This window comes from Heptranchias perlo, chromosome 32, assembly GCF_035084215.1.
Source record: "Heptranchias perlo isolate sHepPer1 chromosome 32, sHepPer1.hap1, whole genome shotgun sequence".
NCBI classification, from domain to species: Eukaryota; Metazoa; Chordata; class Chondrichthyes; order Hexanchiformes; family Hexanchidae; genus Heptranchias; species Heptranchias perlo.
In genome coordinates this window covers 16299186-16322740 of record NC_090356.1, presented here as the reverse complement: position 1 = coordinate 16322740, position 23555 = coordinate 16299186, and the positions used below count along the sequence as shown (strand labels likewise).

Sequence of the window (23555 nt, the reverse complement as noted above, 5' to 3'; positions counted from 1 at the left end):
TGGCACTACAATTAGCACAATGTCCCAGGGCTGGGGGAGGGAGAAAAGTCTACCAGGGTTCCCACTCCCGATTCCCACTCCCGTGACTCTTGCTGGAAAATGCACAGGAGTAAATGTCGGCTGAGGGCAGGATTGGGCCTGGCTGTGACGTCCCAGTCGTTGAATAGCCTACCAATGTTCGCCGTCTGGGGTTCCACATGAACATAGCCATTTGGGTGAGGTACTGAAGAGTAAGAAGAAACGAAGACTTGCATTTATATAGCGCCTTTCACAACCTCAGGACGTCCCAAAGCGCTTTAACAGCCGATGAAGTACTTCTGAAGTCCAGTTACTCTTGTAATGTAGGAAAACATGGCAGCCAATTTGCACACAGCAAGATCTCACAATCAGCAATAAGATAATGACCAGATGATCTGTTTTAGTGCTGTTGGTTGAGGGATAAATATCAGTCAGGATTCCTTCCTTCCCCACCCCCAAAACACCCCCTGCAGTTTCTCCCCTCTTCTCCCCCTCCCCCCCCCCCACAAAGCACAACTCCCACTTAATGCTCCCTTACCTTTCCCTTTCCAATCCCACGGTCGCTCTGCCCTTCATTGCCATTCTTTTGTCTCCCCCTTTATTGCTGTCCCATTTCCCCCACCCCTGTCCTTTCCCCTTCACGGCTGCCCATTGCCCCTCCCTTCTCCCTTCAGGGCTGCCCATTGCCCCTCCCTTCTCCCTTCAGGGCTGCCCATTGCCCCTCCCTTCAGGGCTGCCCATTGCCCCTCCCTTCTCCCTTCAGGGCTGCCCATTGCCCCTCCCTTCTCCCTTCAGGGCTGCCCATTGCCCCTCCCTTCTCCCTTCAGGGCTGCCCATTGCCCCTCCCTTCAGGGCTGCCCATTGCCCCTCCCTTCTCCCTTCAGGGCTGCCCATTGCCCCTCCCTTCTCCCTTCAGGGCTGCCCATTGCCCCTCCCTTCTCCCTTCAGGGCTGCCCATTGCCCCTCCCTTCAGGGCTGCCCATTGCCCCTCCCTTCTCCCTTCAGGGCTGCCCATTGCCCCTCCCTTCTCCCTTCAGGGCTGCTCCAGCCCAAGCCCTGCTGCTTGAACTAATACCAGTGCCTCCATATTGTAAGTGGGAACTGCTGTTCTCACATGAAGTCCTGCCTAAACTAAACAGGGGCCAGGACCACATCCATTAATGGTTGGAGTGATTCTGAGGGGAGCGGCCAGCTCCACACTGACACACAGACCTTGCCCCCAAAGTGCCGACTGTTGCTCTGAAACACTAATGGTTGGAATGCGTGATTATCATCGCTCACTTTGAAACTAGTTATTAAAAAAGAAATTCAGATAAATGAAGAATTTTTTAAAAATTCATGCAATACGATTTTTGCTTTTTTACATCACAATTACATAAAAGAATTGGAAGATCCCGCAGAAATATGGGGAAATGTTGCTTGTGTAGTTAAATCCTGAAATACTCAATCTCACTTCTGGCCTTCAAATTGGACACATTTTCTGTCGAATAATCGCTCCAGAAAGTGTGGACTGATTGTGATGTTAAACATCACTAAAGAAATACATAGACACTCCGAATAAACCAGTGCAAGTCAATCCATTTTTGTTTTGGAAGGTTAAATTCCTCTGTTATTACTCAAAATTTAAAACAGCTTCCATTAAATTTGGGGAATAATTCAAAAGACGTTCATAATCTTGTCATTTTTATTTTGGTTTGGACTTTCGATAGAATGTTCGGACAAAGCTGCTCTGATTTTCCGTACAGACGAAATTTTTGAATCCTGCAGCGTGTTCAGACTGACAGATCTTTTGCTTTGTGTTTCTGTTCAGCTGGACCAGCTTGTGATTGACTCAGCGGTAGAGAAAAGGGAAATGGAGCATAAGCACGCACTGATACAGCAGCGGGTAAGTCCCAGGCAATGTTTGATCTCTCATTAGCCATCTGCATTCAGATAATATGTAGAACAGCAAGTATCTTGGAGAGTGTTCAAGGCATTGACACACTCGAAGGGTTCGGATAACATCCTGAACCACAGGAACAGAGCTCAGGTGGTTTACGTAGTCATGCAAGCTCTATGAGTGTCTGAGTGTTGAAGTGTTACCGCCCCTGTCTTTTGTTCCTTTTTTTATTGCCACGAACCAACTAGTATTAAGAAACCATCTTGCTGTACGATTTAACATTAAAAAAAAATTAACTTGGAACGGTCATTTGCCTGTCAATCCCACTTCTTTCCCTGCCGTAGCATCGAAATGGTCCTAAGTCACAAGTTACATTCACTGTGACTGTTCCTGTGGAGTATTATCCTTCTCCTATCTGACATGGTCGACCACACCATCCTCCTCCAACATCTCCCCTCCGTTGTCTGGCTCGGTGGGCTTGCACTCGCTTGGTTCCAATCGTAGCCAGAACATCTCCAGCAATGGCTTCTCTTCCCACCTCCCACACTGTCACCTCCACAGTCCCTCGAGGGTCCATCTTTAACCCCCTCCCTCCCGTCTTCCTCAAGTACGTGCTGCCCCTTGGCGACATCATCCGCAGTCATGGGTTCAGCTTCCACATGTAGACTGAAGACACCCATCTACCTCTCCATCACCAGCCTCAACCCCTCCACTGCCTATGTTGTCTGACATCCAGTCTTGGATGAGCCACAATTTCCTCCAGTTAAACACTGGGAAGACCAAAGCCATCGTTTTCAGTGTCTGCCACAAACTCTAAACCTTTTCCACCGATCGCACCAACCACGTGCAGTTATATAATGTCTTTAATGAAAAAAATCTCCTAAGGTGTTTCACAAAGGCATATTTTTTTAAAAATGAAAGCCGAGCCAAATAGGAGGTATTTCAGGTGTGGGTCCTGGATGCCTATTTTTTTGCCTATACCAATATGGCGGGCAGTGCACTTCCAGCTGGTAATAAGTGTGGGCTCCCTGCCCGACAAATTGGAGACTTAGGCGTCCATTTAGCGCCCAAGAAAAGGGTGCAGCACCATCGAAATTCCAGGCCTGTATATTGAAGTAAACCTATAAAGCCCTTCTAAGTCCTGTTCACCACGTTACATATTGTGGTTTTAAAAAAAAACTATTTACCATCTCACTATGAACAATATCTCAAAATTGAAATATTTTGAAACAATGCACTGGATGGAGGTACTTTAAAAGGCATTCCCTGCTGGCTGCTCCCCTCCCCCGCACTGCACTCAGCTGCAGGCAATGGGCTCAGTGGAACTAATGAACCAATCCATGATGTGCTGGATGATCAGAGAGCCATGGGCTAATTGTACTGTGAGCTTTTAAATAGAAACCGTTATATGTTATATAACAGTGAGATTTAAACTAAACAAAGACATTTTGCGTTTATCATCTCAGGAGAAGTGACTCATAGCATTTTTAGCATAGAAGGAGTCCATTTGGCCCATTGCACCTGTGTCAGTGCTAGCTCTTCAACTGGACCTATCTACTCTAATCCCATTTCCCTGTCCTTTCTCATTTTATATTTTTCTTTTTCAAACACTCATCCAATTCCCTGTTAAATGAATTTATGGTCTCTGCTTCAATAACCATCTCTAGTAAAGCATTCCATGTTCTAATAACCCTGCATGAAAAAAGTTCTTCTAACCTCCTCCTTTTTTTAAAAAAAAGAGTCTACCCAGTTGTTACTGACTTGCCAGATAGTGGCAACAATCTTTCATTATTTATCCTCTCAAAACTTTTCATTATTTTGAAAACCTCTACTAGATTCCCTCCTCCCTTAACCTTCTCTGTTCAGGTGAAAGAAAGCCCCAGTCTTTTTAAGACTTCATCATAACAATGACGTCTCCTTCCTGATATTATTCCAATCTTTGATGTACCCTACCCATAGCTCTAATATCCTCCCTATAATGAGGTGCCTGGAACTGCATTCAAAACTCCAACTGTGGCCTAACCATTGTCTTGTACTAATTCAGCATCAGTCCCTTATGTGTACAACTCAGAATCCCATTTGCCTTTTTATGCCCTTTTGTAATGTCTTCTCTTCCCACTCCCGCACCGTTGCCTCTGGAGTCCCCCAAAGATCTATCCTTGGCCCCCTCCTATTTCTCATCCACATGCTCGGTGACATAATCCGAAAACACAACATCAGATTCCATGTCGACGACACCCAGCTCTACCTCACCACCACCTCTCCCGACCCCTCCACTGTCTCTCATTTGTCACACAGCTTGTCCAACAGCAAAAATTTCCTCCAACTAAATATTGGGAAGACCGAAGCCATTGTCTTCAGTCCCCACCACAAACCCTGTTCCCTAGCCACCGACTCCATCCCTCTCCCTGGCCACTGTCTGAGGCTGAACCAGACCGTTCGCAACCTTGGCGTCCTATTTGAACCTGAGATGAGCTTCTGATCACATATCCGTTCCATCACCAAGACCGCCTACTTCCACCTCCGTAACATCACCTGTCTCCGCCCCACCTCGGCTCATCTGCTGCTGAAACCCTCATCCATGCCTTTGTTACCTCTAGACTTGACTATTCCAATGCTCTCCTGGCCGGCCTCCCATCTTCCAACCTCCATAAACTTGAGCTCATCCAAAGCTCTGCTGCCCATATCCTAACTTGCACCAAGTCCCGTTCTCCCATCACCCCTGTGCTTGCTGACTTACAATGGCTACCAGTCCGGGAACGCCTCGATTTTAAAATTCTCATCCTTGTTTTCAAATCGTTCCATGGCTTCGCCCCTTCCTTTCTCTGTAACCTCCTCCAGCCCCACAGGAGATTTGGTAGGCCTGGTTTTGATGGTCTGTTAGTCCTATGGTTTTAGTGGAACACTTGGTCCTGTTGTCATAATGGAACTGTTGGTTCTATCATTCTGTGGGCCTCCAGAAAAACCATCCTCTGCCCCCCTTCCAGATTTAAAATGGCAACTGGCAAAGGATGGAAATACAACAGAAAACCCAACTGTATCAGTGTCCTTAGCCCACCTGCGGCCAGAAGGACAGGCTGCCAGTGCCGCCGGAGGCAGTCGTTCACCAAGCTGCCTTGACACTGTTGCCTCCGGACACCAACTAAAAACAGCTTTTCAAATGGGTCTTGATGCCACCTCATTTACCTGACGAAGGAGGAAGCCTCCGAAAGCTTGTAGATTTCAAATAAAAATTGTTGGACTATAACTTGGTGTTGTAAAATTGTTTACAATCATTTACTTTAGTCAGCGAGCATTTGTTAGCCTGACGATCCCTATTCGGAGAGATGATGCACAATACCAAACTGTGCTGCAGTTATTAGCAGATAACAACATTTGATGTCCGCTGTATTTTTTTTTATTCGTTCACGGGATGTGGGCGTCGCTGGCGAGGCCAGCATTTATTGCCCATCCCTAACTGCCCTTGAGAAGGTTGTGGTGAGCTGCCTTCTTGAACCGCTGCAGTCCGTGTGGTGACGGTTCTCCCACTGTGCTGTTAGGAAGGGAGTTCCAGGATTTTGACCCAGCGACAATGAAGGAACGGCGATATATTTCCAAGTCGGGATGGTGTGTGACTTGGAGGGGAACGTGCAGGTGGTGTTGTTCCCAAGTACCTGCTGCTCTTGTCCTTCTAGGTGGTAGAGGTCGTGGATTTGGGAGGTGCTGTCGAAGAAGCCTTGGCGAGTTGCTGCAGTGCATCCTGTGGATGGTGCACACTGCAGCCACAGTGCGCCGGTGGTGAAGGGAGTGAATGTTTAGGGTGGTGGATGGGGTGCCAATCAAGCGGGCTGCTTTATCTTGGATGGTGTCGAGCTTCTTGAGTGTTGTTGGAGCTGCACTCATCCAGGCAAGTGGAGAGTATTCCATCACACTCCTGACTTGTGCCTTGTAGATGGTGGAAAGGCTTTGGGGAGTCAGGAGGTGAGTCACTCGCCGCAGAATACCCAGCCTCTGACCTGCTCTCGTAGCCACAGTATTTATATGGCTGGTCCAGTTAAGTTTCTGGTCAATGGTGACCCCCAGGATGTTGATTGTGGGGGATTCGGCGATGGTAATGCCGTTGAATGTCAAGGGGAGATGGTTAGACTCTCTCTTGTTGGAGATGGTCATTGCCTGGCACTTGTCTGGCGCGAATGTTACTTGCCACTTATGAGCCCAAGCCTGGATGTTGTCCAGGTCTTGCTGCATGCGGGCTCGGACTGCTTCATTATTTGAGGGGTTGCGAATGGAACTGAACACTGTGCAGTCATCAGCGAACATCCCCATTTCTGACCTTATGATGGAGGGAAGGTCATTGATGAAGCAGCTGAAGATGGTTGGGCCTAGGACACTGCCCTGAGGAACTCCTGCAGCAATGTCCTGGGGCTGAGATGATTGGCCTCCAACAACCACTACCATCTTCCTTTGTGCTAGGTATGACTCCAGCCACTGGAGAGTTTTCCCCCTGATTCCCATTGACTTCAATTTTACTAGGGCTCCTTGGTGCCACACTCGGTCAAATGCTGCCTTGATGTCAAGGGCAGTCACTCTCACCTCACCTCTGGAATTCAGCTCTTTTGTCCATGTTTGGACCAGGGCTGTAATGAGGTCTGGAGCCGAGTGGTCCTGGCGGAACCCAAACTGAGCATCGGTGAGCAGGTTATTGGTGAGTAAGTGCCGCTTGATAGCACTGTTGACGACACCTTCCATCACTTTGCTGATGATTGAGAGTAGACTGATGGGGCGGTAATTGGCCGGATTGGATTTATCCTGCTTTTTGTGGACAGGACATACCTGGGCAATTTTCCACATTGTCAGGTAGATGCCAGTGTTGTAGCTGTACTGGAACAGCTTGGCTAGAGGCGCAGCTAGTTCTGGAGCACAAGTCTTCAGCACTACAGCTGGGATGATTGTCGGGGCCCATAGTCTTTGCTGTATTCAGTGCACTCAGCCGTTTCTTGATATCACGTGGAGTGAATCGAATTGGCCGAAGACTGGCTTCCGTGATGGTGGGGATATCGGGAGGAGGCCGAGATGGATCATCCACTCGGCACTTCTGGCTGAAGATGGTTGCTCCTGATTTAAGAAGGATTGTACTCATGTTGTGCCACTCCACTACTTGCATTGGCTTCCAAAACTACAAAATCATTTTTGTTCTTGCTCGTGGATCAGGCTGGGGTGAGCTAAGATCAGAAATGCTGTTCCTTGACGCTGCCTGTGTGTTCCTTCCCCAGCAATCAGGAGAGTTCTGGCGGGCAGGAAATAAAGTTATTAATGATGACTTTGAAGCAATAACTTGCCCACATGCAGATGTTTCTCTGTCACTCCAATGCTGTGAAACCTTGGCTCAGTGGGTAGGACTCCCACCTCTGAGTCAGAAGGTTGTGGGTTCAAGTCCCACTCCAGAGACTTGCGCACATAATCTAGGCTGACATTTCAGTGCAGTACTGAGGGAGTGTTGCACTGTCAGAGGTGCCGTCTTTCAGATGAGATGTTAAGCCGTTGGCCTCTCAGGTGGACATAAAAGATTCCATGACACTATTCGAAGAAGGGCAGGGCTCCCTGACGTCCTGGCCAATATTTATCCCTCACTCAACACCTCAGAACATGATTATTTGGTCATTATCATGTTGCTGTTCGTGGGATCTTGCTGTGCGCAAATTGGCTGCCGCATTTCCTACATTACAACTGTGATCACACCTCAAAAGTATTTCATTTGCGCTTTGGGACATCCTGAGGTCATGAAAGGTGCTGAATAAAACGCAAGTTCCTTCATTCTGTAATGAAACCAAGGTTACCGCAATAATCTTCTGTAGTAATCTGAAAGTGCATTTATACCATGGCTTGTGGAGTTGGTGTTGTAATATCATTGAGGCGATGCACCATTGAATACAAAGCACCACCGACAGCAGAAATCAGTGACTTGCTGGCGGCTTGATGAGCCTGCTTCAGTAGATGGTATGCAGGCTGTAAAACACTGAGCAGAAGGCACTTAGGAAAGATCCTTTTGCTCCTGATATAAAAGGGATGCTGGGTGGATTTCAGAAGTTGCAGGGACATTTCCATGTAAATTCCACGTAAGTTACAAGCTGCTTGGAATCGCTAAGCTAGTTATTGTAGGTAGTGAAATAGTTAACAGCGGAGCACACTGTTTAATTGCCAGTTAAGCTGATATCCATGAAACTAGAATAAATGTACACAAAGAGAGATCAGATCAAAGGAAAATTCCACAGCACTCTTTATAACTCAGCACATCTGGCTGAATTCCTGTTCTTCGCTCAGCCTCTAATGAGGTGCGCTGCATGGTTGCTTTCCCTCTGCCAGATGGTCAGTCATTCCCTTCTCCATTTAAAAAAAAAACACACACTTGAATAGACTCTGCCACATGTTTCTGAGGGCGGGAGACAAATCAAATGGAGTAACCCATTCAGATGGCTGTGACCTGACTGGAAAGCACTAGCAGATTGTGTGTGTGTGTGTGTGTGTGTGTGTGTGTGTGCGCGCGCACACCCATGTGTGTGAACAGTGCACGTGTCCTCGTCAGTGGCATGTGTGCATGCAAGTGTGTATGTGAACATGTATGTGCATGTGTCTATGATTGCTTGTATGCTAGTGCTGTGTCTTCATGCGTACATGTGAGCATGCATATGTCAGTGGGCACGTTTCTGAATGTGTGCGCACGTGTCAGTGTGTGCACCTATGCGTACATGTGTCTCTGTCTGTATCTATTTGTGTATGAAGGGTACACCTTAGAAAGAATATTTTGGATCTGTTCATAACTCTGATATTGCCCTTTTTAATTTGATCAAGAATCCATGATCTCGGCTGGAATGGTGTTGGGAGCCTATAATTGCCCTCAGTGCCCATGAGCTAGGATGGTGAAAAAAATCCGCAAAGCTTCACATTCCTAATTGTTAGCCAGTGACCTCCGCTGGAGAGTGTACACGTGTGCATGTTGGAAGAGAACAGGAGCAGACTTGGCAGTGATGCCCCCATCATTAAAATAGTCAGGCAACAATTGCTTTCTAGGCTCACGTGTGCAAACTGGCCACTTCAGTAAAGTACTGGAGGGGTCCTGGCTGAGGGGGAGTTACCCAATTCAGGAGAAATCGCAGCAGGGGGGTGGGGTGGGGAAAAGACGCACATTAGGATACACCTGACTGGATCTAAAATGATTGGAAGCCCGCACACAAACTGCAACCCTACAGACACTCCTTTTTATTGGAATGCATTTTCCACCCCTTTAAACCCCACCTGGATCTAATCCGTGATCAAAAAAGTCCCTAAATGACCTGTTCCTAAAGTTTTGCCAATATTAACCCTGAGCCAATGTGGGTTGACTCCAATTCCAGTTTTTCCCTCATTCCTCTCTCTGTGGCACAGTACATTTGAAAAGTAACATGTTGCACCCCCTGGAATGCTAATTGATGCTTCATCTTCAGTGTATAACTGGCTTTCCATTTTTGGCGTTTCTCAGAGGCATTCACTTATAATGAGGACGGTAATTGAGAAGGATCCTATTTTACATCTCTGAGTTCAGGATTGTTTGAAATTCCGACTGGATTATGGTAGTTAGTTGATGTTAAACTATCAAACTGAAATAACAGTAGAAAGTATCTATCAGCATCTGGAAAACAAAAAGACAGGTTAACACTTTGGGTGGAGAGGTGTCATCAGAACAGAAAATATCAAACTGACTGAGCATCGAACAATCAACAGATCTGTATCAATAGAAAAGCTCAAGGGGTCTGATATTCATGTGCTGGAGTATGAATTATATAGATGGACTGTAAAATGTTCCACTAAAATGAAATAGACCCTCATTATGTAAATCATTACCAAAATCTGGGCTGACACTGCAGTGCAGTACTGAGGGCGCGCTGTACTGTCAGAGGTGCTGTCTTTTGGATGAGATGTTAAACCGAGGCCCCGTCTCTGTTATTTATTTAAAAAGTCCCTTCAATAGGTCAATGGGCAAGTATAGAGAGAGAGTTCCAGAGAATAGGGCTGAGATGGCTGAAGGCACAGGAGGCCAGATTCAGATAACTGAAGGTGCATGGAGTGGGATGTAGATCTGGAGGGGGTTTACAGAGACGGGCTGTGGAAGGAATTGTAAATGAGGATGCGGATTTTTAACTCAACATGTTGGGGATGAGGGGCGGGGTTTTGGTGGGCCAAGATGTAGGCAGTGCAGTTTTGGATGAGGTGGAGGCCAGCGAGAGGACAGTGGGGAAGTCAAATCTGGAGGTAACAGGAGTGGAGGGGTGAGTAAAGGCGAAGGGGGCAATGTCGTGAAGGGGGAAATAAACAGTCTTTGCGATAAATAGGAAGTGGGCTTTGAAACTCAACTCCAGTTTAAACAGGGCACTGAGGTTGTGCATCTTCAGGTACTGAGCCCACAGCTAGTGAGGGGGTTGGTATTGGAGGCATACCGGCTTTAGTCTCGCCAGTGTTTAATTTGAGAAAGTTCTGGCTCAAATTGTCTTGATGTCTGAAAAGCAATCTGACCACAAAGTGTTGGTGATTCAGTTGAAAGAGGCAGCAAGGTGCCCTCAGTGCACACGTGGAAGCTGACTCCACGCCTAAGGGCATTGTCGCTGAGGGGCAACATATAAATAAGGAAAAGGAGGGGACATAGGATGGGACCTTGGTGACTGAGTAGCGACAAGAAGGGAAGCCATTGTTAGAGACTTGCTTGCTACTTTGGGATAGGTGAGAGTGGAACTGAGAGAGAGCAGTCCCACAGAGATGGACTGTGGCAGAGAGGTGCTGGAGGAAGATGGAACATTGTGGAGAGGCTGGGAGCACATGGTTGTAGTTACAGAGGACGTCACTTAGCACTTAACATGCTCGTATTACTGTGGAGCAGCAAAAAACAAAGTGAATAGAATGCTGAATTATACTGCCAAATCAGTAGTTTAAGTTGAAAGGTGTCATGCTAGAACTGGAGAGTGCTCTGGTCAGACTGTACCTCGAGTATTGTGTTCTGTTTTGATCACCAAGGCAACACATGACGTGTTTGATCATCTGACTCTGTCCAAAGTAAATAATTCTGCAATCCTGCACTTTTGGTGGAGAAGCCATGTTCCCTGCAGTGTGGATTCCGGCTGAGAGCACAGGATCGTGGAATTAGCCCTACAGCCTGTAATCACAGAGAGACGAAGGGTTATTCCTTTGCACTCTACAGTTACAAGCAACTTAACATTTCAATCCAAAGTAGGGACATCGGCTTCATGGTGGTTTGGCTCCAGTTTCACGTAAAATGCTACCTGCTCAGTTGCTTCTTTGTGATGATGATCCCAAAGGAGCCACAGTCATAATGAACTGTATGTGTATCAACTGCCCCCCACAGAATCTAAAGTTAAAGTTCTCTTGTCCGAGTTGTCTCTTGTTGAGAGTGTCTCGATAAGTATCTCCAGAATCGCTGCCCAAAGAGAGTTTACAATGATGGTACCGGCATGGGTGGTGCAAAAGGAAACCTTAATAGGTCTCAAGAAGGTTCTTGTCAACAAATGAGATTCAGGGTTGTTGGAAATGCACCAAGGGAATACTATGGATAGGTGGACCAGATGGGCTTAAGGTATTCTCCTGCCCGAAACTGATACTATACTATATAATTAGAGGGAAGTTTGCTCGTGCTTTACTTTTGACACCGAACGAGTACCTACAAGTCCATACAAGGGAAACCGATGGAACAAGTTGATGAAACGTTCATTAATAGACTTGCGCAACAGAAGCGCAGGCCATTAGAATGAAAGTACTCCCCAGGGAGGCAGCATTATATGGGTTAATTAGTCCTTACTCACAGGAGTTATTGATTTAAATAGCAGAATGCAATGAGATCACCGTCTGCCTCAGATGGTACTGGTGCTGTTGGTTAATGGTTCTAATGGCTATGCACAATAGAGAATCCATTTCTACTAAAGCAATTCCACAATACTGCAGTGTTCTATAATCTTATGGCTGAATCTAATAAATTACAGTTAATGGTCCCGTATGAATAAAAGCAGAAAAGAAACTGTCGGTCACTATAAATTTTGTGAGGAACACGGGCTGATTATAGGTCCTACAGATGAGGAACCCCAGCCATCTATTAAAGGATGATCAGTGCGCCCACCATTTCCTGATGTATGCGGCCAGCAGGCGAGGCTTCCCGCCGGTAGTACTCATGGGTAAAATTGGCCCTGTGATGCTAACGGCACCAGAGAAGATAACAGATACTGGCACTGCCTATTACAGCCGATGGCAGCTCAAGCCCAGTGGCAGTGCTGTAGAGCGCCCAGGATGCGGTTTTCCCCGAGGTAGCAGAACCACCGGGAGCAACCACAAGCACCGCCATTGCCGCTGACACCAGCCGCCACTTTCTGGCTGCAGGCAGTGGAGTTGTTTTCCTTGCTGCATCTTTCAAGCCACTACATGTGAGCTGGATTGCTGTGCACAGTTTGTTGTGCTGGTTCACCCCTACAATATCTCACGTTGCCGAGCCAATTCTGTAATTTGAAGTGGTGTAAAGGCACATTCACACTCCGCAAGCTTAGCGTTGCTGTGGAACTGAAATCACGTCGCATTGACACTAACTTGGAGTGTAAATCGGGTGTGAAGGCTCAACCTGACTCCAAAGTGAAGTGGACTGAGATTCCCTTCTCCAGGAAATTTTCTCACTCTGCTTCAGTCTCTTATCAGATTGGACCTGGACAACAGATTCAGGCAGCATTTACATTCTAACTGCAGCATCAGTGCAAAGCAAAACTGCTTTACACCAATATTGGTGGTAGTGTAAATTCACCCTCTGTTTGCTTGTGGTTTAAATACTTCATATAGGCAGAAATGTAAGTAGGCAGGGTCACATGGGTCTACTTAACTTGATCACATCTCATTACAGGATGAATGTTGCCAATTAAATCAGGTGAATGTGTTAATCCGTTCTTGTCTCTCTTTTCCCCCATGGCCTCTCTGATGTTCTTCAATCAAACCTCTACAGACTCTGTTACAGGTAGGTGCAAAACAAACCCTGTTCCTGTTGATAACTTGAAAGTGTATTGTTTTTTTTAAAGATATATTTTAACTGATTTATTCCTAAAAGCAAAACACCTAAAGGAGCCATCTCCCATAGTAGCAAGGGAAGGCTGGTAAGAGTCCATATAGGACAGGAAGAGAAGGCTGTTGAGGGTTTGTACAGGACAATCATAGCAGCTGACGTTCCTCTTCCCACACAAGAGGCCGGCATGCACCTGACCTGACCTTAGCTGAACTTGGTTGGTTTTCTATGTTTAACTCATCTGAATGGACTGGATGAGCACCAGATGGGAATATTGCCTGGGAAGGAGCATCAGATGGGAATATTGCCTGGGACGGAGCACCAGATGGGAATATTGCCTGGGACAGAGCACCAGATGGGAATTTTGCCAGGGAAGGAGGACCAGATGGGAATGCTGCCTGGAAATGAGCAATGCTGTCGGCCCTAAAGGCCTGTGTACCAGTGCAAATTCCTGACAGGTTCGGTGTCTGTTAGAAACAGCAGCAAAATCACCTTCAGCCTTGCAGTGGAGCTCTGCTAGATAGAAAGTTAAAAACTTTTTAGTTGGCAGGATGCTGGTGGCAGCCCCTTTACAGATCAAATGTTGGCCTTTATCTCAATGGGGTTGGAATACAAAAGTGAGGAAGTGATGCTTCAGTTGTACAGAAGCTTGGCCAGACCCCACCAGGCGTAGTGTGTTCAGTTTTGGGCACCACACTTCAGGAAAGATATATTAGCCTTTGAAGGGGCTACGGTACAGATTCATGCAGAATGACACTAGGGCTGAAAGGTTTAAATTATGGGGACAGGTTACATTCTCTTTCCATTTAGAAGGTTGTGGGGTGATCCAATTGAGGTGTTTAAAATAATAAAGGGATTCGATAGGGTGGATACAGAGATACTTTTCCCTCTGGTAGCGGTATAATCTTAAAATTAGAGCTAGGCCATTTAGGAGTGAAATCAGGGAGCACTTTTTCACACAAAGGGTAGTGGAAATCTGGAACTGTCTTCCCCCAAAAGGCTGTGGATGCTGGGTCAATTGAAATTTTCAAGACTGAGAGTGATAGATTTTTGTTTGCTCAGGGTTTCAAGGGATATGGAGCAACGGTGGGTAAATGCAGTTAAGGTACTGATCAGCCATGATCGAATAGAATGGCGGAACAGGCTCGAAGGACCGTTGCTATGGGGAACAGGCCCACAACCTCTAATGGGCAGTCTTCTTTGTTGTTGGATACTGGGGGAATCTTCGGACAGTGAGGCGTTATAACATCACCCTCATGTCACTCACATGCTCCTTTCATGGCTGGAGCTTCCCACCCACATCGGGGAGGCCCCTGCAAATACGTGTCAAGCACAAAGGAAGCAGAGACCCGGTGCATGGATCTCTGCTCCAACTTCCTCTGCCTAACGCCCCGGTACCTAGGCCACGTGGGGCTTTAGGCAGAGGACGTCGAGCCCCACAGAATGTCACAGCGCAAAAACAGGCCATCTGGCCCATCAAGTCTGCACCAGTGTTTTCTCCACTTGAGCCACCTAGTCTTCTGCTCATTCTCATTTCCTTTTAACTTCCCCTTTCATTCTTTTTGTGATTATCTTACATTTATGCCCACTCATGTCAAGCAGTGGAAACAATTGATCACAGTTTAATCTCAAAAACGTTTGTACTTTGAAAACCTCTCTTAGGTCCCCCTTAACCTTCCCTATTCGCATGAAAGGAAGCTTCCATTTTTCAAGCTGTCAGTGTTATAATTTCTCATTGCATGGTATAACTCTACTGAATCTTTGCTGTATCTTTTACGTGGCACTAATATTATTCCTATAACAGGGTGCTCAGACCTGCACATAGTACTTCAACTGTGGCCTAACCAGTGTCTTGTACAAATTCAACATCACTTCCTTGCTTGTATATTCAAAGCCTCTGTGTATTAAACCTTGAATCTTATTTGCCGTGTATGGCCTTTTCAACCTGCGCTTTCACTTTTAAAGGTCTTCGTATCTGCACCCTTAGATCTCGCTGTTCCACCATTCTGTTAAGAATCTTACTGTTTAGTGTATAGTTCCTTTCACTTGTTTTTTTTCTCCCAAAATGTACTACTTCACTTTTTTTCTGCATTCGATGGTATCTGCCACCTGTCAGCCCATTCTGCTAACCTGTCTCTATCCTCCTGCAATCTCTTGCGTTATTTTTCAGAATTCACCAGGCCCTTAATTTGATATCAGCTGCGAACTTGATATTATTATTCCTCTTGCACCTATGTCCAAATCATTTATATAAATGAAAAACATCCATGACCCCCTATCTTTTGCTTTCTGTCCCCAAGGCATCCCACTATCTATATTACTACACTTGCTTTAATTCCACACGCAGTCATTTTTGTAACAATTCTTTTGTGGCATCTTATCAAGTTGCTTCTCAAAATCCATATTTGGAATGTCCACTGCATTCCCTTTGTTTATCGCTCTGTGATTTCTAATAAATTCAGTTCAGTTAATCAAGCACTACCTATCTTTTACAAATTGATGCTGACTATCCCTGGAAATCTTGCTTTTTAGTCCAGCACCTAAACTCCCTTTGCAAGACTGCCAAGCTGTTCTTTCCTTTGTCATTGGTTCCAAGAGAGACCGTGACTTCAGGCTGCTTACCATTCCTTTCGAGTAGCTTCTCCACCCACTGCATACTGCCTCTTACTCTGGCACCTGGGAGGCAACAGACCATGGTCTGGGAGATTATGAGCTAGCTCCTGTGTGAGAGAACCACAAGTGAACCTGTGAACAGGGAGACGGGTACATTGAAGCTGTGTTATCTGACTATGGGATATTCGCACATGATGTTTATCAGTGGTTCTATTGCACCAATTAATAAATAGTCACGGTGAGGGAAATACTCAACTGAGGCTTTTCACCCCAGTCAAATTGCAGCAATGTTTTCATATCATTTTTGCATATGGATGCTTGTTTCTTGAGCTGCAAAACAGGAGTGTTATGTGTCAGAAAGCATGAGTCCTGAGTAGATTAGAAAAGCACATGATGGAGTGTTGTATGGGGATAGTGTAACTGTGCTAGTCTGTAATTAAGATTGTTTAATGCCAGCCCATCGAAGTGTAAGTATAGCTAAAATGAGGAAGGTCAAAATGATATGAATTCAAACTAATTTCCAGCACTGTAATCAGAACAAGGAATCACTCCTTTCACGGCTGCTGATTTCCCCGAGGAAGGTGTACAGACTGGAGTTGCCAGGGTTTTAAAAGCCGTCCCTCCCGGCAAGATTAATGTAGGCAATGGGTAATGTAGGTTGCACTGGAGTATGACAACATGATGCTGGGCTGCTTGTACAGAAACAAAGAGTTCTTAATCTCAATTTCAGATTAAATGTGTAGACAACTAAATATAATTTGTTCGAGAGTCTGTGCAATGTGCGACCAGAGTTTATTTTAGTAATTTTGGCTCAGACTAGGGGTAATAAATAAAAATGATTTTTGCCCCTTTATATTACGGTGCTGTTGTAGACAGTGTGATTTGAACAGCAATGAGATGGTGCTAACACCTCCCGGTTGCACCCGGTCACCTCAAGAGATGGTTGCTGCACATGATCCAATTGTTGTCAATGATAGAACTAGACAACAGAGGCAAACAGCTGGACTTCTGAATCAGCTTATATAAAAAAAAATCTGTCAATGTTTAGACTAAGCTGCAGCAATTGTTTTTTCTCCCCATAAAATGGTACTTTTAGTTTGTGCTACCAACAACAACAACTTGCATTTATATAGCGCCTTTAACATAGTAAATGTTCCCAAGGCGTTTCACAGGAGCGTCATCAAACAAAATTTGACACCGAACCACATAATGAGATATTAGGACAAAGAGGTAGGTTTTGAGGAGCATCTTAAAGGAGGAGAGAGAGAGGTGGAGAGATTTAGGGTAGGTATTCCAGAGCATAGGCAGCTGAAGGCATGGCCGTTAGGGAGTTAACTTGTCCAGACTGGGAGTTCCCAAGATCATTCATGCTAAGTGACTTCTGATGTATTTATATTGGCCAGCAGAAGTTTCCAGAACACCCTTTTAGCACACACTATGGTTGCATCTCTTCACGAAAGCTAGATGTTTGTTATTTATGGGTTTAGCTGCTTTTGCATTTGCTATATTTTTAAGCACCATTAAAGTCAGATTTTTGGGGGCAGGGTGTCAGGTTTTACTTGTAGTGCGAAAAATGGGAGAGAATCAGTGGGGGTAAAAATTGGACCTCAAAAAGCCCAGGTAAATTCAGATAAAATCAGTTTTTATTTTGAACATCACTAAAACTCAAGAAAGCAAGCATGGAAGTTAAAAGCTCTGCAGTCAGGCTAAATGACAACAATAGCCATTGTGATGGTGGGAAATTAAAAACTGTTGGAGATTATGTACAGGGAAACAGTTGTGATCTTGCTTTTAGTAAACAATGCTTTGGTGCGTGACTTTAGTCAGCCTTTGATTGATGACCTCAGTCTTCAGGGGAGTATCAGTGTGGTAACTGTGCCAGTGAGCTTCTGCCCTTGATCCATACCCAACTAGGAATGAAAGACTGGCATTTCCTGTAGCATAAAGAATATCGTCCTCACAGCAGGACCTAAAGATGATCCAGGTTCCTTTTGAAAATAAATAGCACAGCCTTTGTTTCTTTTCCTGCTGAAAATCGAGGCCAGAGATGCATGTTCATCACATCAATGACCCCAGCACAGTGTTTGCAGCATGCAGTGTGCATGTAGAGTCACCGATGTTAATACTCACACATCTCCCCACCCTAATTTTTGGGAAGAAAACAATGGGAAAATTCAGGACTTTAATCTGGCAATTTATCAGTGGAAATCAGTTTTAAAAAAACTGATTGTAAAAGTCCCTATGTATTTTGTATATTTCAGTGAAAATCTTTAGATAAAACATAAAAAAGAAAATTAGTATATTATATAATCTATGAAGAGAACTCTGTAGCCAAATGGCTTTCACCATTGTTTTTTGGCGTATACTTCAGAGGATATTTGAGATCCAGGCGTCCGTACCCCATGCTTATCATTTACTCTTGGTTGGGTGTGTTTCTGTCTTTCACATGGGCTTGTTTTCAGCATCTCCGCAGCTGCACAAAGGAGACTGCGCGTCAAACAATGATGCACACTGCAGCCACAGCTCATAATTCAACCTACTAACAGAGTTACTACTGGCTTATGCATTGTCAACCCCCTTGCTCAATGACAGTGGGGTTAGTTATCTTTCAAAATCAATATAGTTCAAGTGAGAAGGAAAGGACAACAGCTGTGCTTGTGTTTGCCTTTGTAATGGGTCAGCATTAGGAAGATTTTTCAAATAAAAACGAGGGAATTATAAGCCCGTCAGCTTCACGTTAAGTTAAATTTCAAAAAACTTAGCCGACCTGCTCGTGAAAGTAGAACACTTTCAGCTGTTCGATGAGGCTCTTTAGCCAGATTCCAGTTGACTGTGTCTTGTGCGTTTTACACAGTCACGTTCTGCAGCATGTGCTACCAAGTTACAGCAGGGAGTAAATATTTTCCTTCTGCTTTCCACCAGAATAAGGCAGGATCTGATTTGAACAAAAACGTAAAACACTGCATGTTTTCAGTTCTTTTACAGTTATAGAAGATATTTGGTTTCACAACAGATATGCGGTGGATCCTCTGTCAGACCCTTTATATCACAGCATTGGCAGCTGGCAAGGCTGCAATATAGGGGAGGCAGCTGCTGCCCTAGGTTGGCAAATATAAACACTTTGCCAGCGGTGCCTGTTACTTATCATTGTCTGTAGCCAGAACTAGAACAACAACAACAACTTGCATTTATATAGCGCCTTTAATGTAGTAAAACGTCCCATGGCGCTTGTTACAGTTTGTGACTTACAAACAATTGGCCCACGTTATAAATGGGGCAGATTGCACCGACCTATTGGAAAATCACGTTTCTCCAAGCAGTTCTGTGCTACAAAAAGGGTGAGAGACAGTAATGGAAACTACGGTCGGGGAAGTTATTGTATGAACACTTGGCATGCTCGCATCAAATTCTACACGCTACTGTTTTAACAGGCATTAATCTGTTTATTTAAAACACCGCCATTAAATTAGCAGAGAGCGGAATTTAAGAGGAGTATTTAAAGCATTCGTCCAATAATATTGTTGTCTTTGGAAACCATGTGAAAGAGCAGTAGGGATGGACGAATAGCCTTTTAGCCTCAATGTCTCAGCTTACACAGGATGAATTGCCACTTGGATGAGGCACCAGAGGATGCTCAGTACTCGTGGAACTGTACCTCATTATCAGTCACCACCTTCAAAGGAGGAGGGGGAAGAAATTGGGGGAAAAATAGGCTTAGAATGAATAAATAAGAGGGAAAAAGTGACAAGAAGGATATTGGATTTATTATCCCCTGAGTGAGAAAATGATGCTTACTCAATAATTTGCATATAAATTTTTGATTAGCAACAGATCATTTAGCAGCTAAACCAATTGGTATAATGATAGTGCATATTAACTCTGCTTTAAAGTACCATTTGTACCATCCAACATTGCAAAACCAGGTATTTTAATTTTGCTGCTTGATTTTTTTTAAAGAATTAATTCAAATCATTAATAGTAACATTTTGTGCTGAACAATGAAATTATAATACAGTTGAACAGCTCAGTATATTAAAACAATTGCCAATCTAGTAATCAAAGTAATCTGACACAAGTCCCTTAAGATGATAGCCACTTACTTCTCATTGTTTTAAAAATACAAATGAACATGTTCTTGCCTGGATTTTCAAATTTTCTGTCACAGTAGTTCAAAAGTGTTTTTAAAAGGCTGATGAAATGAAATCACAAGTTGGCATGCAAGTACTAAATGGGTCAGGCAGTGCCAAGCTGGCACTAGACAATTGGCTTGTGGACTCTGCCTACAAAATGGCAGCAACGGTGCTGCTTGTAGCTCAGTCTCCACTATGCCCACTCACTGTGTGCGATGATCGAAATTCATTTCTTTTTCCTCCTGAAAAAAAGAAATACATTTTTCTTCATCATGGGGCAACTTACCTCATGGACCAAGAAAGAGCAAATGAATTGGAGCATATTTGCAGATCGAGGAAGTCAGTCACTTCTGCACTGCAGTTTAATGTAAAGGACCGAGATGATTGAACTGACACAGAGCGTTACTGTGGTTGGCAAGTTAGTAACCAGAGGCTGGATCTGACAAGATTCTCTTCAGGCAAGAGCCTGTTACCTTTCATTGTTTTAAAAATACAAACCAACATGTTCTTGCCTAGACAGCTTAGAATTTTCTGGAACGGTAGTTCAAATTAATATACTGATTAGTAGCCAAACTCTCTGCAGGCTTTCCTCATTAAGCACATCATAACAGCTGGCTTGCTACAACAATTGGATTTGAGCTGAATAACTGCTTAGCACAATGGCTATTCATAGAATCATCTCGGTCCTTTACATTAGTCCTATCTCTTTGTCCAGTACCATCATGCTACTGGTTCAGAAATCATAAACGGACAAGATAGATATTTTAAATGTAAGCTCCCTCAATTGCTTAGTGGCTTCCCAGTATGTTGCTAAGTTAGACAGACCAGGAAGGTGCCAGTCTGTGCTGAGTTAGCTGATCTCAAGTCAGGTTTGGAAGCAGGGGGGCTATAGTTGGTCTCAACATCCCTGGACAAAGTAGGGAAAGCTGTCCAATGAGCCTCACTGGAACCATGTATGTGGATGTCAGTGGAGAACAGGACCTAGCTCGATTACGATGTCCCTACCCTCACCCAACTGAGCAAATAACGTGCTGACACTCGTTATCTAGGCTTGTACATGAACAATGGTTCAGATCTATACTGAAAAGTACGTTTACCCACTAAAGTATCGGGGGAACTAAATCGGGCTGAGTGTTCTGGAAAAGATAAACCCTCCTGATTGTTCAATTAAAATAATCAGCTTGTTGTAGACAGGTTTCTAAATTAATTGCATGGGACCTTTATCCTGCTAAAAACTGAATGGTTAACAACCTAGTACAAAGCAGATGAATCCGTCACCTGCTTTAATCAGACATGATGGGTTCAGGGCTTGAAATTTCAGTACCAAGTTGCTGCCTTCAGTCACTTTCTTTTCAAGTTGGTAATTTCTCAAATATTATTGAATTTTAATTTAACTTTTCTAAACTGTATTAAATGGGAGGATTTGCATATTAGACCTGCAGTTGATATGGCAGCCACTGAGTGAAAGCTAGTGGCTTATTTCTTCTTTGTGTTTTTTTTTGTAAAAGTAACGTGTGAGAGATAGTACATTTAAGATAACCATATCGGACAGTTTTAAAGATAGTTAGATTGCATTTGTTGAAATAATATTGAAAAGGATAAATTAATCTAGTATATTCAGAACGATCAGCTTATAAAAGGTATTTAAAAATTGTGTTTAGCTAGTAAGACGTTAACCATAAAAAATGGATAAATAGGTAAGCAAGAAAATGAGCTGCAGTTTTGGATTTTGTGAGTAGCACACAGTAGCTGGGGGTATAGAAATGGCAGGGTCAGGAGCTAGACTCGTGATGTGTGTGGCCTGCATGATATGGGATTTCCTGGTTCTGCAGAATTTCCAGGAGGAGTATCAAGTGTCAGAAGGTTGTGTTCCTCGAGCCGAGGAATGCTGAGCTGGAGGATCAGTTGACGACACGCAGCAACCGATACGGGAGGAGAGGTTTCTGGACGATACAATCCAGAGGGTGGTCTTGCCGCAGATTGAGAGAATAGTGAAGCAGAGGGGCGGAAGTGTTCGATTGCCTGAAGGGGGAAGCAAGAGGACACAGTCCGGAGCCGGTACAGAAAAATCCTGTGGGTTAGAGTGAAGAGAAGAGTGACTATATCAATGGTGGCAGTTGTGTGTTAGTACTCATGAAGGATTCATGTCTGGTGATAGACGGCATAATTTTGCAGTCGCGACCAGGAGTCCCAAATGGCATGTTGCCTCCCAGGCACCAGGATAAGGGACATATGATACAGGTAGAAACCAGCCAGAAGACAAAGTAATCTCAGGATTACTCCTGGTGGCACAAACTGGACCATTTAGGCAGAAACAAACAGACAGATCAACTCATGGTTAGAGAGATAATGTAGAAGGAAGTGTTTCAGATTCCTAGGACATTGGGACAGGTGTTAGGGCAGGGGAATTTCACTACCCCCAAATTGGCAGCAGTATCATTGCAGAGAGGGCAAATAGTTCTATGGGGGAGGATTTAAACTAGTTGGGGGGGCGGGGGGACAATAAACTAGACAGGCCAAAAATAGAGGACATTAATAGCAGAAAGATCAAATAGAGAAAGGAATTTTTTGAAGGCCAAGCTTAACCAATTAAGATGCATGTGCAAGTGCTAGAAGCATTTGTAACCAGGTGACTGAACCTGAGGCTGTTATGGCAGTTGAAAACTAAGACTTGATAGGTATCTCAGAAACATGGTTAACCCCCATTGATAGCGATAAGTACAAAATAAAGTAAACAAGAACTTGGATTTTTATAGACTTTGGATGTCCTCCGAATGTTCCAAAGCCCCACAGCTAATTTAGGTTGGCAAACGCTGCAGCCCAATTTCTACACAGCAAGATCCCATAAACAGCAACAGAGATGAATGGCTAGATTTTTTTGGTTGTGTTAGTTGAGCAAGGAATATTTAAGTGATGGGAAGAACACTGTGCTCTTCACTGAATAGTACCATAGGATCTTTTACTTTTACCTGAAGTGGCAGGCGAGGCTTTGGTTTAACGTCTTATCCAAAAGATGGTACCTCTGACAATGCAGCACTCCCTCAGTACTGCACTAATTTTCCAGCCTAGATTATATGTTCAAGTTCTGGAGTGAGTTTTGAATCCACAGCCTTTCTGACTCAAAGGCGAGAGTGCGACCAACTGGGCCAAGCTGACATTTACAAGGGTTTAGAATGTTCAGGAAGGACAGACTGGAGAGGAAAGGAGATGGAGTAGCTCTGTGTGTCAGGGTCATGTGAGAGTTAAAAGAAGGATACATGTTAAATACCCCAACAAGTTATCCTGGCTATGTTGTGAACAATGGGCAAAGATAAATCTCGGGGTTTGCTCTACACCCTCAGCTCAAAGCAAAATGGAGAACAGGTTGCTGTATAAAGAGGGAAGGATAGTCTGTGGAAACAGAAAGTTCCTACCAACAGGGACCTTTAGCCAACCTCAAAGCTAACAATTTCCAAGTGGTCGAGAAAAAGAACTAGTACGAGTAATGATGTGGAGATGCCGGTGATGGACTGGGGTTGACAATTGTAAACAATTTTACAACACCAAGTTATAGTCCAGCAATTTTATTTTAAATTCACAAGCTTTCGGAGACTTCCTCCTTCCTCAGGTAAATGTTCAGGATCTCCTTGAAGCCTACGCATTTATACATATAGAACAATACATGGTGTTTACAGACTGCCCCTGCAACTGCCCGTTGCCAAGGCAATCACCGTGTTCAGACAGAGAGGTGTCACCTGCAGAACCCCCGAATACACATTCAACAAAAAAACAAACAGGGAAAAAAGACAGAGAAGAAAAACAGAGAGAGGCAGAAACATCCGGAAGGCAGAGAGAGCCAGCAAATGACCCATTATATTAA

General features: G+C 44.4%; 1 protein-coding gene across 1 annotated transcript in view; it reads left to right on the top strand.

The window, feature by feature from the left end:
• acap3a (ArfGAP with coiled-coil, ankyrin repeat and PH domains 3a) overlaps positions 1-23555 on the top strand; it is a 305216-nt gene that overhangs the window by 223293 nt on the left and 58368 nt on the right. The window contains exons 9-10 of the mRNA XM_067970479.1: positions 1829-1903; positions 12897-12908. Coding sequence (XP_067826580.1) covers positions 1829-1903; positions 12897-12908 — 87 coding nt within the window. The remainder of the gene's footprint in view (positions 1-1828; positions 1904-12896; positions 12909-23555) is intronic.